Raw genomic sequence first — 20,075 nt, 5'->3', positions numbered from 1 at the left:
CTATACTAAATACAACAATTTTTTCTATCTTAAGGTTTAACATCTGCTCTATCCCATGATATTTTCATGATCTATACTCTGTAAGCATTATTTTTGAATCAGCTTGTATGCTGGTCAAGAGTACAAAAGACATGACACATAAATTAGAAGATAAAATAAACATGAAGAAGCTAAGAAGGACACGCGCAACGAAACCAGTAAAACGTATAGATATATCAAGAAATGAAATATCGCAAGGAAATATCTCGATTAATCCCAACTGCTAATGAATCTAATTGAGGAATACGTCGCGACTCTTAAATTAGCTCATAAGAACGGAAGAAATTGATTAATGTTATGTTTTTAACATTGTCGCACGATTAGTAACAACAACATTAGCTTCATTTGATTCAAACGGATGTGTTTCCTACCGTAAGCTTGATTTATATTTAAAAAATGCAATTATCACGAAAGCCAGTCAACTTCACCTTAAGTGTCAGTCTTGTTAGTACATCAAGTAATTACCTATAATTGAATATTTGCACATAATTGTTGATCGAACTTGTGTTTTACTTCCGTTCTCCCTTGTATATTCTTTCATCTCGCCGACGTAACTTTAAAGTATAATAGTATAAAGACAATTGCAGGTTATAATTGTTTTATGTAATTGGGGTATTTTCTCTAAGCATGTGATTAAGAATCAAAAGCTTGATATGCTTGAAAACTAACCCTTCAGACCTGGTAACCTTTCAATTTGAGTTCGCAACACTAAACAGGATTATGAATTTCCCTCAATTGGGGAATACCCAGGAACAAAACAGTGATGAAGCAACCAATCCTACTGCTCAGGTCGGATTTAGATAAAGCCATTATTCATTTGAACATTTCTTTACATCACGCTGAAATAATCATATAATTTACAAATCGATTAAATTAATAAAGTAATATAATACGAGTAGCAAGAGTTTTACCAAAGTGCTTCTGAGCTTCCTGTCCAGTCTGTCTGGACAGTTCTGTCTTGATCTGTGCTGTATTTTGTGTGTGTTAAAAAATATATTAATTATTTCTTCTTTGATTAGGTAAATTCGGAGTTTTTCCTACTGTCCCAAGCATCATATTCTGTTATTGGGTCTGTTTTTGGCAAATGTTCGTATATGCTGAAATAAACTTGCAGTTGAACAGGTTTTTAAACACTCAAAAGCAGTCTTGTGTTGAATGTATCTCCAAGTCTATTGTCAAAGCATCCGATTCATTTTGATTTATGGTATAGAAGTAATTGATATATTTTCAATATAATATACATTATTTTACTTGTCTATTTTATTTGCAGCTGGAAAGCGAGCTTTACAACTACCTGAAACAGGGTTTTATGAAGACAACCGAAGAGACGTGAGTGGCTATTATTATTTATATCTCATCTTCTTTTTTTTTTTTTAATTGAGATTTTGTTTTTACATCTCTAGTCCTTTTTGAAAGAACACGACGTATAAGCAAAACACGTTGAGACACTTCGTAAATATACATGTTTCTTGTCATCTATTGTAGATGCCTGTCTGATAGATTCGATATGATCTTGAAATTGTGTAAATGTCAGCATTTATATTACATCTTTTCAATTTGTTCAATTCGCTTTACATTTATTCCGGTGCCACTAGGATATAACGCCACGTAACTGGCAACAACAACGCCACCGGTTACTACCCCTATGGATCGACACAACACTTTGTCCCTGACGGTGGTTCGAACCCACAAACATGCGATCATGAGTCGAACACCCTAACCGTTAGGTTACCGTGCTCTTGAAAGGTTTCGGAAAAGGTTAAAGGGCATAGCCTCTCGATCGTTACCTGAAAATAGGGAACTGAATTAACATTTTTGATCCCTTCCTAACTGCGTAATATAGCAACTGCATAGTGTGGAGATAATGAGCCCCGCAATATTGTTAAAACACATGTACAAAATTGAAGCAAAATCTATAAGCAGCGAATTACCTAGTAACACTAAGAAAGCATTATTGCTCGTTCCGAGAATTACTAAAAACAATTATTATTATTAAGAGAGAAACTACCCGCACCAGATCTATTTGTAATACACCCTATGATAGGGTATCAAAATACGTTGTGGGGATATTAACCAAATATCAGAGTTACGCTTGTCAAAATCCCATAGGATACTTGCCGAAAAACGGCTTGTGCCCACCCCTTCCTATCAGGCTAGGTTTTCATCTGACATAGTAAAACGCGTGTTTACACCCAGATGACTTAAGCTAATCGTAGATCCATCCACGAAAATAAATTATGTCTGTACATTAGTAATTGACCTTTTACCTTTTTGCCTTTTGAGTCACATAACTTTTGAGTTGCAGGTTGTATCAGGGAAACCCTTTAACTACATTTTTGGGATTCTTGGGCATAGATAAATGATATGATGTACTTGAAATTAGAGCAATTTTTATTTTTTTTACCACTGAGTTATTTATTTCAAAACGACCGAGAGTGCCCCGGTGGCATTACACACATTCTGAAATATAGGCATAAACGTAGACCAATGGTGGGGCGATGTTGAAAACACGATTCAAGTGGATAGTTGAAATGCATGAATGCAGAATCTAAGCCTAACCGTTACCCTAATCCTAGTTAACCTCATTTCATATTCGAAATAGTGACCCTTATTTCGAATTCGATATAACGAGCCTTATTTTCGACATTACAAATTATACAAAAGACCTCAATTTTGATATGAGTCCAAATCTGTCTAGTTGGGTTCACAGCATGAATCTTGCAATATTCCATCACACTTTCAAATGTACATTTTTGCCTCTTTTACGTCAAAATGGCGAACACCTGCATACTCTGATATGCCGCGGTTATGTCTTTTTTTTCTTCAAGCTGTTGTGATATTATTACCTTTTATGTAATGTTCACGTCATTTCAGTAAAAGAAAACTGAAACTGAACATAAAGTAAATCTAATGCTAAATACATTATTTTGGTATGCCAACTCAAACTAAAACATATTGATAGCCTAGAATATGTAGCTCAATATTAGCTGAATCCTTATTATCAGTAATTAGGACATCCAAGCAGAGCAATTTACTGAGCAATTACTGCGTACAGATAATGTGATGCAATTACGGTAATTGTAGGATGATACTATTTTGTTTAACGTTAAGTAATATGCATCGTCAATAATTGTAACTTACATCAATTAAAATACTTTGGAATATAATTGGCGTGATTCATCATCTGAAATTGGTACGACCTATATTCCGTAGTATTATGTAAAAGGATTGTTCAGGGTGGTCAATAACTAACTGTCTTTGATGTCATTTTCAGGTACCTTTCTGACGTTTTGGCCTTCCCTTCTTTACCACATCCTTCACCTTTATTCCTCTACCTTTTCCTTTTTATATCAATAATTCGGTTTTATGCATTTGTATTTCTCTCGTGTCTCTTATTTCTTTTCCAACTACATTTCTTTCAATAATGACGCATCGTTTCATCATAAAAAGTTGACACAATTTTTCACGAGCATTACAATTTGATTTTTCTTCTCTTTTTGTACTTAATTTCTTTTACTTTAAAATATTTTACAGTCTCGAATATGCTGGATTCCTACAATGTTTCGCTAGAAAAAGTGATTCTCTAGTCCGAAAGTTGGGTTAGGGTTAGAGTTAGGGTTTGAGTTAGGGTTAGGATTTGGTTTAGGGTTAGGGTTATGGTTTGGTTTAGGGTTAGGGTACTAACAAATTTTTCGGACTAGCGCACCTATTAGGATTAGAGGACTAGCAAATGTAGACCGAAAATACCACCTTTATGAGCATCTCATATAACTGTGCTAGACTAATAAAGTATTACGCATTATATGGAATTAAGGAGATTTATATCTCTTAGTGTAATAATTTCTATGATCTTTCTGATAAACCAATGTCTTGAATGTCAACTGTAGTATTATTTCCCAACTCGGATTATGCGCTTTCTATGCGTGGAATTTACACAAACATACTATCCCTCTGACACAAGCCTACTTGATAAAACCATCAACTCATCGGTGATAACAAAGTCTCGATTTACTAATGCAAATTGAGCTGAGGATTTGGGAAAATTTACTTCGGAATGAAATTACAATAAATAGCACTCTGGTCGCTAGGATTTTTAAGTGAAAATCGTGTTTCAGCTATACGTAGATGTTGAACTTAGTAGTAGTGGTATAAATAGTAATGTTCGTTCAATGTGGTTCAATTGGGCTGTACCTTACTTTATACACTGAACATTGTTCCAGTCTGCTGTATCAACTGTTTAATTCCACATTTAGAGTGCTAGTGATACAACAAAATTAACTTATACCCGCTAGAACAGTGGCGGGTGGGCGGACTTACATCTGTTTTTAACAGCTGCAACTGCTGGAAAATAATTCCGACCTATAATGCTTTTTTTCTTTGTTTTATTTTTTCTTGCTTTTTATTTTTTGCTTTTGAATGTGTGAGCATATGTTTGATGAGCACATTTCGAATTGCCAAAACTGTGACAGAAAGGTAGTAATTTTCCAAATTCAAACTGACCATTATTGCATCGCTAGCTTATATATCTGGAGAGCTATTTTTAATAACCTCTGTAAAACTTTTAGCAGAATTGATTGTTGAATTTTTGTATTCACTACATTGTCATTATGTCCCTCTAGGAAATAAGCTGCTTGAGCTATCAAAACCCGTAGAGTGGCGTCATAACATCCATGCTTAGAGGTGGCTAACCTCTTTGACACTGATAATCAATCAGTACATCTAGGATGCCATACCTGATGTCCTAGACGATAACATAACACAACAAAGTACAAAACAATTTATTTTGTGTGTCATCCCGAAAACAACACATTAACAATAAATTGTGCTTATGGATGGTATGTCAAAGTTAGATATGTAAAGAAGTTATGGATAAATTGTTTAATGGTGGTGTGTTTCAATTTGAAGCTTCGCCACGTAATTCCCTAGGGGAATTATGGTTAAGCTTAATGTTCTTATTCACTTGGTGGTTGCAAAAACACGGGAATTCACAGCTGAGATCTTTGTACCGTGCCCAGGTTACCGTGTTTCTCAAGTGGCAAGTGTTTAAGGAGAAGAACAAGTCATCGGCTGTGGATTAAAATACTTTCAATCAATACACGTGTCATTTTTTTCCAGAGTGGTTTTGACAATATTCTCCGGGCGGTAGAGGATAACGTGGCAGATAAAATCTTTAAAACTTACAAGACCGAGGCTGATTCAAAGGTGACATGTTTTGTCGATGTGTTCTTTTCCTGTGTGCTCATTGGTGGATAGATTTCACCGGTCAAATTCTATTGGTGAACTTTATATGAAACACAAATGTGCGTAATTTAATAGCTGCCGTTTGCAACTGTACAGGCTGTAACAAAAAATACAATTCGGAAAATATTTTTAAATAATGTCACATGTTTGTTGCTTTGATTTTTTAAACTTTTAAGCTATTCAATAAGCTTTGTTCCAATCAAATTGGTGATCTACAAGCAAAGATACGGTCAATCGTGTAAACTAAACGTAAAACCTCTTGGGTCAGTTTTCTGTCTTCGTGCAAACGTGACTGATATACAATTGTTGAATGTTTTAACGAGTAATGGTAAGAATGTTTCATGAGGACTGTTACATTCAACGAAAGGCAGGTTAGTTGCATATTTGAAGGGAAAGATTATAGTACTATTATAAATTATTATTTATTTCGAGCATGTTAAAAGAAATAGAAACGCAAGGTAAATATTTCTTTTTCTTTTGTGATCTCCGCAGATGTTTAGTGCACAGCATAAAAGTAACGTCAGCGCAGAACAAAGTTGACAATGCCTGTTATGGTGTAGAAATATGTTAACAAATAAGATTTTGAGCAATGACCATATAACACAGCATCGCAAAAGCAATAATTTTTACCGAGTCGACGCTTTATTTGGAATCGGAAGTAATCACTTACACGGCAGCTATTAAAATACGTCTTTGGTGCAATTATTACACGGTTATTTTTGTCTCAACTTTTATATTGACACGTTAATTAAATGTTCCTTGTCATCACTTTAGGCTATATCTTCATCCAAGTGTTATAGCTTTTCTTACGTACCATTATCTTAATCTGTTCTGCTACAAAAGCCAGTTGTGTTTTAAGTTCAGTTGCAGGCGATATGTAGCTCCTGTTCGACCAATGAACTGCTTCGCAATATTCTGTCCAACGAAATAACGATACATCTCATTGGGCAATGATCATTATTTGCCGTGAGCTAACCTTGCCATTATTTGTTTGATTGTCGAGACTGTGTTTGTGTAAGACAACGACCTATTGAACAACTCATTCATAAAATCGGCAATACACCTTTTCAGTTTGACTTCTCTATTGCATCAAAGTACTTGGTAGATTACAATCGTACCCTGTAACCAATAGTAGTTTATACGCGTGCTTGAACTAATGCCAACATACTCAAAAACACCCACATCTACATACGAACACACCCCGACAATCTTGCACACGCAAAGAAAGTATATAAATCTGCGTTATCTACGAGTGATATAGATATATTCTGAAATGCTTATGCTCCGAATGTTTGTGCAACCACTGCCACCACCCCTTTTACGTCACAGAACGTCACGTCACGTCACGTCACGTCACGTCACGTTATAGCACGTCACACCACGCCACGCCATACCTCACTACACTTCACTATACCTCACCACACCACACCATACCTCACCATACCATACCACACCACACCACATCTCACCACGTACATCACACGCCAGACACAACTACACCAAGTACAAGAGCGTTTTCCAATCCGAGGTTCCCAATGAGATAAACATACCTGGCTGGACACGTAATATATAAACAAATAATTCTGTTTCGAATCCATATCCCAAATTTTGCAAACGATCAACCGTTTTGGAATAATGGTCTTTCATTCAGTGGGTAATTACTTATTGGTAGGTGTCTATGTAGTGCACTGTATATACTGATTTGAATTAGTATTTTGTCTTGCTATTTTTTGGTATCCTTACGCCTCAAATGATAAAACTAGAATTGGTTCCATTTATTTCTATCCCCCTATGCTTCCCACGAGGGGTCGAGTCATAATGGGTATCAAATTGTTCCTCTCGCTAAGTATCATCTCCTCCATAATTGTCTTGTTTTATTTTATTTTTTCAATGTTGAATTTCTTTGTATTTTGTTGTTTTTTATTATGGAAATAAAAAGATTCATTCATATTGCACTAAGGTGCTTAGTTCTGGAGGTATAGGTTAATGTCATATATCTTGTGCACAATTAATTGTTTTTATTCCCAGGAAGACTTTGAGATAAATTACAACATGATAGGGTCATTGTGGAGTTATGGCCCCATTACATGTATAATCTTCGGCCCCTCGTGGAAAGCATATGGGACATAAAAATGGAACCAATCATATTTTGAGGTGTAAGGATGCCAAAAACATTGTTTCGACTATTATGTAGAAAATAACACCCAAACACACAGCTACATCTACCATAATGTACCATAATGCAGTTTTACTCATGCGTTGAATACTACGGTATGTAAACTCAGCTACATACTTTACCTATGTATTAGACTGCACTTAAGAAGTGTATAAAAGTCATCTAAAATCTTTGGCCTAATAGTTGAATAACCCGGACCTAGTTCGTATGCAATAAGTCGCCCTATTTGGAAATTTTGATGATCAGTCTATCTATTATATCATACGAAGTCCAGGATCACATTATTTGTCTGGTTGTTTTGATACGATGTATCCTGGCAAAACCAGGTTATGTCAAATTCCATCCAGTGAAATTCGATCGTAAGCATTGTTTTAGGCTATGACTTTCAATATTAATTTATTATAGCCATGTTCTATCCGCCTAATGTTCGATTATAAGTAATGTTTTAGGCAATGATTACACACAGATACTCACATTCCACCGCAGGATCACATTTGCTTTGTACTAATCGAATTATATTGTGCAGAAGCTAGTGAAATTATAACCCTCCAAGAGGCTATGGGATTAAATAAATAACACATCTAGTTGTTCAGTGTTATTTTATCGGATTATTAAGGACTCCTCTATAGAGCGTTCCTTCCGGCTAATCCATGGGCGCATTGAAATGCTTCCGTTTTGAATGAATATTGTCAATTAAATATTTTTATTTGATTTTGGTCTCTTATTTAAGAAAAACCATCGTTTATTAAATTTTACTCACTAGTTCTGGTAAAAGAAATCATCAACTTATTTAAAAGTATGAAAACTTGAAGATGCACGCAAAATAAGTAGGTTGTGTCTAGCACAGATTCCGACATACAAGAGACAGCGATGTTTAATACACACCATCCAGGTGTGCCACATGCTATCACCTATCAACTTAATTTCAAGTGATGTCATTCGTGTCAGACCTTTATAATGATGTTACCATTGTAATTACGTATCGGTCGGTCAAGGAAGAAAGATTTAACACCACCAATTATATAGAATGTATACTAAACGGGTTAATTGGAGGAAATAGCCTGAGTGAAATGTGTGTCACATTCAGCTTGCCTTTAATCAGGTTTCATTATTAACATGCTACATAGCTATTCCAGTTGAAATCCATACACACCTATGGAAGACATGACATTAATCTCCCACACAGGGAAATCTACGCTCTGTGTGAGAGATTAAGGTCATGTTTTCCATATAGGGGTTGTATGGATTTAAACTGAATAACCTGATGCCCTCTGAGAATCATTGTCTGATTGTCGTTGTTAATTATTGTTAGATGGTTTTATACAGTTCCCTCTGATCATTTATGTTCCACATTTTACTAGTGGAGTATTTCTTGTACCAAATTGATCCTTTTTGAGCCCTGGTTTTTGAGGAAGTACAAATGAGTGTAACAATAGCGTGTAGTTCAAAGTCCAACACATCGCCATATCTGTTAGTAATTTATTTGATGCTTCATCCGTATTTTATTTCAATGAACTCCAGTCAGGGACGATCATCTGTTTTAATTCATAGAATAAGAGTGTATTGATTCACACTCACAGAGCCTAGAAAGAAAATATCTAGGGTCTGTGATTGATTGGTGGTCCAACATAATATTATGTCCACTTTCTTGAGATGTAATTTCAGTGGCCACGTGGGTATCTAGGGAGGACGGTGTCTGTACATTGATTGATTTCTCTCAATTCACGAATGAAGAAAACAAATATGATTTAATCGCCATGGTCATGATGATAATGGTTAAATTGCCTGTCATTCGGTCAGGAAGTTATACGCTGGTTCAACTCAGAGTTCATGATTCAAACAATTGTGATGCGATCGAAGTAAGTTTTATCGATTTGATTTCGGGAAAGAATGTGAAAGGATTTTACGTATCACCTGTTTTATTGCAATTAGTGGTTGATCTCGAAACACACCACTCTTCGCCATACATACATTCTCCCAGCCCCATTTCCCTAACATAATCATTATGAAATTAAAAAAAATAATTAAATTTATTTTGTCAGAGGCGCCGGCGGGTTCGAACCCACGCTGCACTGAGCCGCTATAATGTACTCCTATACGATATTGACATAACACCAGCGCCTTAGACCGCTCGGCTATCAGGCTTGCTGGTGTCATGATGAAAATTTAAAAATATAATCGCAACTTCATTACTTCAACATACCAAGTGACAAGCAAAGACAGAAAACGTACCATATTTTGGAATTTTATTTGTTTAAAAACATTAATGTGTATTAATAGCGCTCAATTGTTGATAACTGCGTGTTTTATATACAGAAATAGGACAATAAATGAGGCTATACACGCACAATAGTATATCGATTTTGATTCACACGTGCGCTACGAACTCGCCGTATACTAAAAGCATAGATTATCAATTTGGCGTGGCCTACCATTTTTCTTGTAGCTTCTTTTATACACGTCGATGTTTTCATCAATTATACAATAATCCACATTAGAACCATAATTTTATTGCAGGAAATAAAAGATTAGATTACCATAAAAACGAAAAAGTAATAATTTGTGGGGTCTAATGTAATTTATACATGGAATTTTCAACGTTTTTTCTATCGCCATTCTCGCTCAATTAAAAAATATTTTGGCGTATATAAAATTGGAATAAAATTCTCTGCCTCATAAACGACATCAAATGTGCCACAATTGGGTATCACGAATCGTTATATATGATGTGCAGTTAATATTCATATTTTCTTTTATACAGAGGATGTTTCAGTTTTGACAGGAAAAACATTTTCTTGAAAACCCTCTCACTCGGTTATTTTAAAACGGTAACCACGCTTCCCTAGAATGTGCAATAAATTAGCATTAAAATGTATCTTATTCTAACAGCAAGCGTTTCTAAAATGCAGTATGGCGAAATGTGGTGTAATCTCAAAATAAGTAGGTTGTCTCAAGCACTAATCCCGACATTCAAGAGAGAGTAATATTTTAATTCACACTAGCCAGGTGCTAATTCCCTATTATTATGCCCCTTTCAGACTTTCCTGTCGCTTACCGCTGCGGCAAGCAGCATGACGTATCAGCCAATGATAAGCCTTGATTTTGTCGGGGTGTCTGCAATGCGCATGTGTCACGCCGCTCAGCGGCAAGCGGCATAACAGTATGAAACCAGCATTACATAACAACAGTGCCACCTGCTATCACCTATAGCTCTTCAACTTAATTTCATGTGATAGACGTACGTGGCAGACCTTTATGGTGTAAGCATTCAAATTACGTATCCGTCGGTCAATGACAAAGGATTTAACACCGATTCTTTAAAATGTATACTGAACAGGTTAATTGCATTAAATAGACTGAGTGGAATGTGTGTCACATTCAGATTGCCTCAAATCAGGTTTCATTATTGTCATGAATATAATGCCCTCAGAGAATCGTTGTCTGATTGTTGCTGATTTGATAATAAAGTGTCTCTTTATTTTAAACTGGATTTAAACACTTCTTTAGATCAATATACTAGTAATCTATCAGGAATTGAGAAAGTAAAATGGTGGAAGCATCATCCTTAACATTCTTGTAAATATTTCCTTCTGTTGACATCTTATTGCTACGAAAGTTCACCATTAATCGTCCTTTCCCTTTGGTCATATACGATCACCATTGTACTATTCGTTGTAGAAATGACGTAATAAAAGGATTAACTACCATAACAATAGATGAATACAATTTTAACTATATCGCCCTTCTCTACAAACAGGTTGCACTCATCACCTGTGTATGTCTGCAATCATAGATTGAATACAATACCGCTCTTGAGGTGCGAGTGATTAGCATCATATGGTTTAATGCATAGCTACCGCGTGAACGTTGTAGTGCAGGGCGATATAGTCAAAATTGTATTCAGCTATTGCTATAGTAGTTAATCCGATTATTACGTCAATTCTACAGCGATTAGTGTGTACCTAATTGTACTCAAGTATATTCAAGTAACTTAGACTATGTTTTTTTATTAAATATTTGACAAAGTAGCGATAAATGTGAAAAATCGTGAATTAAACGTGAATTGTCAGACCCAACAAGATTTCAACTTTTACTTGACAAACCAGATGATAAACACGCAATACAAATTTAGTTGTTTCTCGCCATATTTGTCTACACTTTTTGGATCAATCCATTTGGTGCAATATGAACGAATGTTCCAGTTATAATATTTGGATGCGCTGAGATGATATTTATTCGATTATCCCCATCATGAAGTGTTGCCCCGCAAAATAGTTGTATTTGTCAGGAATTTGTATTGAACAATACTTTTTAATGCGAGTCCTACGTAAGGAAATGTAGTTCAGTTCAATCACCTTTTGTGAATGTAGTGGGGTCTCATATAGAATGTGCCAAATTGACTATTATTCTGTGCAATCCAAAACCTTCGCAATCTGGGACGTAATGCGATCATCCAAGATGACAACGCTCGTCCCCACATAGCTAGGATGATCAACGACTACCTACAGAATATAGGAGTAGAGAGAATGGAATGATCTGCCATCAGCCCAGATCTCAACCCGATTGAACACTTGTGAAGCTTTGTGAGACCAGCTTGGTGGTGCTGTGGGTGGCAGAGTAACCAATGTAATCACATCGAATGACCTGCGACGAAGCATGGTTGAGGAATGGAATAACATCATCCGTATTACGTTGTAATTCATAATGGTAGAGTGTATGGTTCGGTGATTCAACGTATTATGTTCACTTTTTTTAAATATAATCTCAGTGGTGTCTGTATATTGATTGATTTTTATTAATTCAATACGAATGAAGAGAATAAATATGATTTAATCGCAATTGCCATGATGTTAATGATTAGATTACCCGTCTTTTGGAAAAGAAGTTGTAATGTGGATCAATTGAGTTGATGCAAACAGTTGTGATGCGATCGTTTTTGATAGATTTTACGTATCACATGGAACATAATAATAAAGCTATGAACAGTTGCTCAGGCCTAGTGTCACAAACAACCAATGCTAGCAATCGCCATATGCTTTCCTTCTTTCTTTCTTTCTTTCTTTCTTTCTTTCTTTCTTTCTTTCTTTCTTTCTCTGCTTCTTTCTTTCTTTCTTTATTTCTTTCTTTCTGTGTGTCTTTCTTTGCTTCTTTCTTTCTTTCTTTCTTTCTTTGCTTCTTTTTTTCTTTCTTTCTTTCATTCTTTCATTCTTTCTTTCTTTCTTTTTAAATAATATTTACAATTTCCATTGCTTTGGAACCTTTGCCATTACATCATGCAAATATATTCCTACTTTGAACTTTTGAAAGCTTTTTCAAATAACATAACCTAAGCAAAATGACCCAGTCAACACCTATACAAACTACTGTGGATTTTCAAAGCAGTGGGTTCATTTCATTAACCGCTGAAAGGAGTTCGTGTTAGACATCCTAGACATTCCCAACAATAAGAACACATCCATGCTCACAAACAAAACCATTTCCACCCGAAGTCTGTTGGTTGAAAGTCTATTAATAAAAACGCAATTCACAGTTTTGTTTCCGATCTACCCCTGAAATAACATAATGATACACTAGACTGCCTTAAATAGGCACAGGCGATATTAATACGACTATACCTGAAAACACAAATGATATTAGGAAATTAGACAATACCTATCAATATAAAGAATGTGTGACAATGAAAACAAAATCCTCACGTTTTATAGCGATTACGATCCATATTACCTCATCAAAAACATATTGAGATCATTACAGTGTCTATTGTAATGATGCAAACATTGCCACAATCACAACGCACTGCTTTTATAAATTTGACAATGTTGTTTTATAGTACATACAATGTTGTGAATCTTAATGGTGAGTTAAGCATTTAAAATATCATCATGTTAACCTAGAATTGAATTGTATATATCCCACAATTCCTGTCGACATTCTGTAAATCAAAGTCAATTTAAAACTAGCTTTATTCCTATTGCAAAAAAAAAATCAACTATCACTATTTTACCCTTGTCTCAGTGATCAAGATTTAAACTAAACGCACCCCGTGGAGGTATGTTACAAAGATTACCATAGTCATAGCAACATTGAACTCGTGATGAAAATTAAAGAGTTCCGAAGTTTAAACGTTGACAAATGAACAACATCAATACATATCTAAACAATCGTCTAGTTAACAACATATTTCAGAGTAATCGTCATAACATTTGTGAGTTTATAACTTACTCTACACAAAATGGCTCTGTAACATCATTTATGTAAGTCCAATTGTGTTGGTCTATTATGGACACGGAGTGACATTGCGGCAGAACATTTAGATCCCGGATTTTGATCTCCGCGCATTTTCTGATGCATTTTGGGGAGATATTAAAACACACTTGAATGTTGACCCAACATGACATTAGCTCGATTTCTATTACATCCATGTTGACATTATGTTAGTTCGCATCATTTACTGGAAACCAACTAAACTTGTTCTTTGGTCATCAATCAAGACAACTACACTCAAGGGAAAAAATAGTTGGCACTCCATAGATGGCAATATGTTGGAACTCTTCATTCCTGCACTGCTAGTTCAGTGATATAATAGAGACTATTTCAAAATGATTGGTACCCGTCAGTTTTCAGTGATTATGGGCAAGATTAACACATCAAAATGCAATTTAGGAGCTGTCTTATATATAGATTAATGCTATAAATCCAGGGCATCTCAAGAGTATCCTAAATGTTCCCTGTTGAAGAAGAAAGTTCGTCAATAAACAACACAATTTGATGAGTGTCAATCATTTTGATACAGCCTGTATAAAGACAGCGCATCATAAAGTACTTATCCTTGTTACATCAGCCGACATTATTTAACATCATCAACAATCATCCCTCACAGGTATCTCAGATTCATATCATATTATGGTGTCTGTGACCAGACAATACGCAACTCTAGATGAGTGGTTCTTGTTCATAATTCATGACATGACACCTGCTAAACCTTTTCCATCCGGGTGTAGTATTGACCTCAAAGCGTCGAGGCTCGCACTCCAGCGATTTGACCGAACATAACGATTTGAAGCTGCGACCAATGAAATACGCAATGACGTCACTGCCACAACGGGGTGAAAATGGTATAGTTGGCTTGTACAATACCAGTACAAGTCACAACTTTTAAACGATGTCAAATTCTTGCTATCTAACATTTACAATAATGTTTTTGGAAATTTTAAAAATTTAATACATTAACACTGATGGTTACGAGGCATTTTTGGATAGACTGTAGCAGGGAAACAAATAGAACAATGGTTTTCTTTTACAAGCTTTTACATTTTTTATATGCATATTATTTCCATTTTGCCTGACAAAACCAAGTAAAATTTTACTCACTACAATATTTTGTCCTTCACATAGGAGGACTTCATAGATTACATGAAATTATTCAACGAAGCTTTTACACTTAAGTTTTGTTTTGTTTTGTTTTCTTCTTTTATTCACAATCTTGGAATGATATACCGCAATACCCATCAAAATGCGTTAAGTTTGTACACACTGCATATAAAAAACGTTTTCACCATGACTGATAATCATTATTGACTTGTACAAAGCAAACGCCACTGTCAAAGCTATGACAAATTCAATATTTTGTTGGCCTCGTTTTTCGTAAAGGCTTTTGTATTGAAAAATAAATTGGATTTGATAAATTGGAAAGTATAACTCTCAGTAAAACATATATTAAGGGGTACTACACCCCTGTGGTAAATTTGTGACTATTTTTGCATTTTTCTCAAAAAATAATAACACACTGGTAACAAAAGTTCTACATATTTTTGGGGCAAGGAATCCAATTACTACACTGAAATTTCAGTGACTCAAGACAAGCGGTTCAGTATATATTATAGGAAACGAGGTACATGCTAGCGGTACCTTATTTCTTATCATAAATAACAAACCGCTTGTCTTGGGTCACTGAAATTCCAGTGTAGTAATTGGATTCCTTGCCCTATAATATACATAAGTTTTGTTACCACTGTGTTATTAGTTTTTGAGAAAAATGCAAAAATAGACACAAATTTATCGAGGGGTGTAGTACCCCCTTAAAGCAAAGGCCAACTTAGAGTGTGATATGAGTATGTATAATTCTGCATGAGCCATCAAAATGAGCAAGTCAAAGAAGCGTCATATTGAGGAAAAAACATTTTATTTATTTAATATTTATAAAGCTCTCTTATTACCCCGTGACTTTCCAGTAAGGAGACGAATAAAACCTGTTCTACGGGTACCGGTCCGACTAACCTAGAGTTTCATTTTTCCAATTTACTGTTCATGTAAAATTTGCCATTTTTGGCCAAAAGTGAATTGAGTTTGACGAAAACGGCTGCTTTTTGCCAAACTTTTGGTGATTTTAGAGTCATTTGCTGAAGAAAAAACACGCCCGACTGCCGGACCCTAATTCAAAGGTCCATCCGCCCGTAAAACAGGTTTGTTTTGTCGCCTAAACATTCTATGTTGTTCCAAGACGTCAACTTCAAAAAGTAAAAAATAATACATGTTCTTCTTAATCCCATATAAGTACAGACTATTAAGTATGGAATATTTTTTCGCGAAGTGCCAAGACTGGTCTGCATAATTGAATTCAGCACTGACAAGACTGATGAACACGTATACGTACGTACACACGCTTGTAAATACGACCTGTGTAAATACCCATACTAAAATCTTTGAATGAAAAAGACAAGTAAAGGTCTTTTAAACATGATACATAATTAATTTAAGTTTACTTTTATGTTTATTTTATGCCGACAATTTAAGCATATTAATTATATTAAATTACTTACAACAAAAAGTGCTTGAAACATTAATGCAGACCAAGGTAGGTCAAAGTAGGTCAAAATAAATCATTCATAAAAAATATTTAAAAAATGCTCTTAAAATGTATATGACCTGCTACCACGAAATGAGCGCAAAGTCAAAAGTTAGTAGTTTCGAGACATCCTGGCTGACTGAGTTGATTCTTTGTTCGCCACGCACCTGTACTAGCCAGTATTATATACTTCATTAATATATTCTTGTTCATTGATTGGTTAAAAGTGGATCACATGACCAACAATAGTTCTACCATCAGTACTCCTATCCGTAAATAGTACCTGTAAGCCGTAAATAGTATTTTCAATGTCCCGGATGAGCCGTAAATAGTACCTCCAAGCCGTAAATAGTACTTTTGACCATGCCTTCCGCGTGCGCGCATTCGATGCGACGGAACAGTTCACGCACGCGAAACTGCCATAGCGTCATTTCGCGCTGCTGTAATTGGTTAGCCCGATTTTAGGCTATTCGATTTTTTGAAGGGTAGGTTGTGCTTAAATTAGCCGTGCTGTTCACTCAGGATAGAAGCGGGAGAGTCAAGACGTCAAATAATTTTCTTTTAACAAATCAATGAACAAAGAACATATTAATGAAGTATATAAACAAATATATACTGCCTTTATTCGAGTTCTGGTTAAAACTATGGTCCCTCGTTGAGATCAATTAATACTATTGATCTCACCTCGGGCCCATAGTTTTAACCAGAACCTCTCATGGCAGTATATATTTTTATAGTATGTCCTTCGAGAATGGCCCAGTTTAGCCCCATTCATAAAGGACATACAGACACACTACTGACTTGAACAGGTGCATAAGAACACCAACGCAGTACCCAGAGCGTTTCGAAACTACCAACTTGCGACTTTATGCTCAATTCGTGGTAGCAGGTCACAATAGCTTCAAGTTACACATACCGTTATGAACAATGATGTATTGATGTAGTATAATTGAGCAATGATCCAATTTGAATTGATCAATTGTTTTAGATGTAAAATATAGATAAATTACAACTAGACTTTATCATAAACTATAGTAAACTTGACCAACTTTCAACTTCATATGAACCTGTTCATGGTGATTGGGCATTCACACATTATACCCATATCGGCTGAGTATCATGATATCTAAAGGAAATGGGTGAATATTACACTCGGTATGAACCCGTTTGATTTGATACATAGGACTAGAGGACATGACATCGTAGAGGCAGACTGTAAAATGAACTTGGAATTATACCTGGCGTTTTCAAGTGGAAATATGCCTCCTTAGATTGCAGAAGACAATCATGATATACCAGGTGCTAGTATTCATATACTATTTGCTTCATGTCCCAGAATTTGTAGAGTCGGTGTTCAAATTACCTTGTCAATATCTTGGTTTCTTGTCAAGAATATAAGTGCTCTCACATGCAAATAAGTTACTTACAAAATTGCGCGATGGATTGTGGGATATGTGTATGTAATGAGTACATTGGTTAAAAGCCGATGACACCTGATGGCATTTTTGCCACTTGATATATCACCATAGCAACAGTTACTATATTTAAATCATATGAATATTCATTTCCATAAGGATTGAGGTAAAACAATTGATATCTTCTCTATAAAATATTGATTGGTGAACTTTCATTGTGAAAGGCATGTGTAATCTTATACACCTGCCAAGTGGCATTCCTTTTACTCACCCTTTTGTCCAACAGCTGTGAAATCAAATATTGGTTAACTGACTCTTTGTACACGTAAAACGCGGGTGGATGATCAATTGATTTTGAGATTTTGTTTGATTTAGTTATATATAAATAACAAATCTAGTAAAGCTTTATTTCCAATGTGTTAATCAATCAATATACATTTATATGACTGTTGACATGAAAAACAACACAACGATTTGTCGTAATCAACCAGGTTTGGTCAAATCCCAAAAATAAATAGAATCTCATTTAAATTGCGCATTTCAACCCTAGACCTAGTTCTCCGATTTAATTTCAAAGTACTTTTTCTAAACGACGTGTCCAGCAACGATGACATTTTCTCAAAACCTTGAATTGCCTGCCATAAGCAATCACCGAAGCAATCTCAATAATGCTCAATATTTCGGCCCATTTTTATACAAGTAGCTTTTTATCACGCATCAGAATTATGTTAGCATCAACGCTTACAGGTGTTAATCCAAAGGATTAAACATAATCTTTATGGCTTCCCTATATTATTAACCCCATTCTTGGCGGGAGTTTTCTCTGTTTGTTTGGGTTTTGTTTGTTTGTTTTTCTTTCTTTCTTTCTTTCTTTCTTTCTTTCTTTCTTTCTTTCTTTCTTTCTTTCTTTCTTTCTTTCTTTCTTTCTTTCTTTCTTTCTTTCTTTCTTTCTTTCTTTCTTTTCAAACGAACGATCGTGCTGACGTATTTTGTACTGACGTTTGTATAATGGCCAATTCTATACTGGTTGTCTGGTCATGTTTTTTTGTCAGTATTAAGTTGAATTAATTCTTCTTCGCTGAGCGACGAGCGATTAGGTTCCTGGCCAATGAAGTAGAGCGCTTTTGGTTGCGTTTAGAGAAGCGCGCTACCTCATTGATTAATACCAATCGCTCGTCGCTCAGTAATGGAATATAAATTCAGGATAGATCATGGTAAATTTTAAGGGTAATTGTTTGATTTACGGTTAGGGTTAACGTTAGGAAGGGATAGAGCTGAAGCTGTAGTTTAATTACACAAATCAACTGGAATTCGCATACTTTGTACTGATATACCAAAGGAAGCACTCCTATATGACGTCACTTACTGCTCTTTTCTGGTTATATGCCCCACTAGATCATCCGGATAATTCAGTGAAACGTATTAAAATGAACTTCCACACTAAATTTAAAACCAAATGCAATTCTGTAATGTTTTTAATAAATTATCTCTATGGAAATTGACACTGGGACATTTTTGAAAATCAAATCACTGTTAATGTCAAGCTTACCTGTTTTAGAAAATGCTATCGCAGGAAGAGATGAAATTCAAGTTCTGAAAAATTTTAATCCTGAAAACAATTCTGAATGTTTTATATCTAGTTCTGATTGAGGTATCTGTTAAATGAAAGAGTTCCCAGTTTTGAAAATTTACATTAGTGTCACTCTTTGCATTTGTGGTAATTACACATGCGAAAGAACCCGCATTGATACAGTCATTGTCATTAACCGACTTACATAATTATGCTGATTTTTTTTTAATTTATGCTTTTCAAAACAGTTTTCAGACGAGTAAAATCTATAATATCGGTAATTTTAATTTATATGCATTATCCATTCATTTGAACATGTTGAACTCGTGCATATTGCAGAATTATTTGTAGCGGTACATGCTATATCTTGTTACATACATGTACAGCACTAAAGTTTCTTCACATGTTGCGATGCCAAATCTTGTTAATAAGGTTAAATATGTGAATCTGGAAAATTATTTTAAGCATAAGGTTCAACTTTGAAAAAGACATTAAAAAATCGACATTGATGGTTGCTAAATCATTTTTCAATAATTCTTAAATTTAGTGGAAAATAACTATTTTTATATTGAAATTGAGAGCAATTTTAATAGATTTCTACACTACTGCAAGTACTTTGCAAAATAGATATTTCGTAAACACGTAATGTTCTTGGAACGAGCACAAGGGTTAAAGGTTCTCTAGTATTTAGGGTTAGGTTGAGGTCATATGCTCCAGGAGTGCTGACGTGCTGAGTGTGTTCACGATATCTCAATTTTGAGGAGTTCTTTCTCATGAGCTCATATCCTT

The 20,075-nt window shown here is 35.1% G+C and overlaps 1 protein-coding gene across 3 annotated transcripts in view; it reads left to right on the top strand.

Moving 5' to 3' along the window:
* The window catches only part of LOC140141926 (uncharacterized), a 292,894-nt gene that overhangs the window by 259,929 nt on the left and 12,890 nt on the right, over positions 1-20,075 (top strand). For 2 of the 3 annotated variants that reach the window (XM_072163809.1, XM_072163808.1), the window contains 2 exons: positions 1,310-1,368; positions 5,155-5,241. In XM_072163809.1, coding sequence (XP_072019910.1) covers positions 1,310-1,368; positions 5,155-5,241 — 146 coding nt within the window. The remainder of the gene's footprint in view (positions 1-1,309; positions 1,369-5,154; positions 5,242-20,075) is intronic. The other variant, XM_072163810.1, reaches the window with a different exon arrangement.

This window comes from Amphiura filiformis, chromosome 20, assembly GCF_039555335.1.
Source record: "Amphiura filiformis chromosome 20, Afil_fr2py, whole genome shotgun sequence".
Taxonomy (NCBI): Eukaryota; Metazoa; Echinodermata; class Ophiuroidea; order Amphilepidida; family Amphiuridae; genus Amphiura; species Amphiura filiformis.
This window is presented reverse-complemented; position numbering and strand designations above follow the sequence as displayed.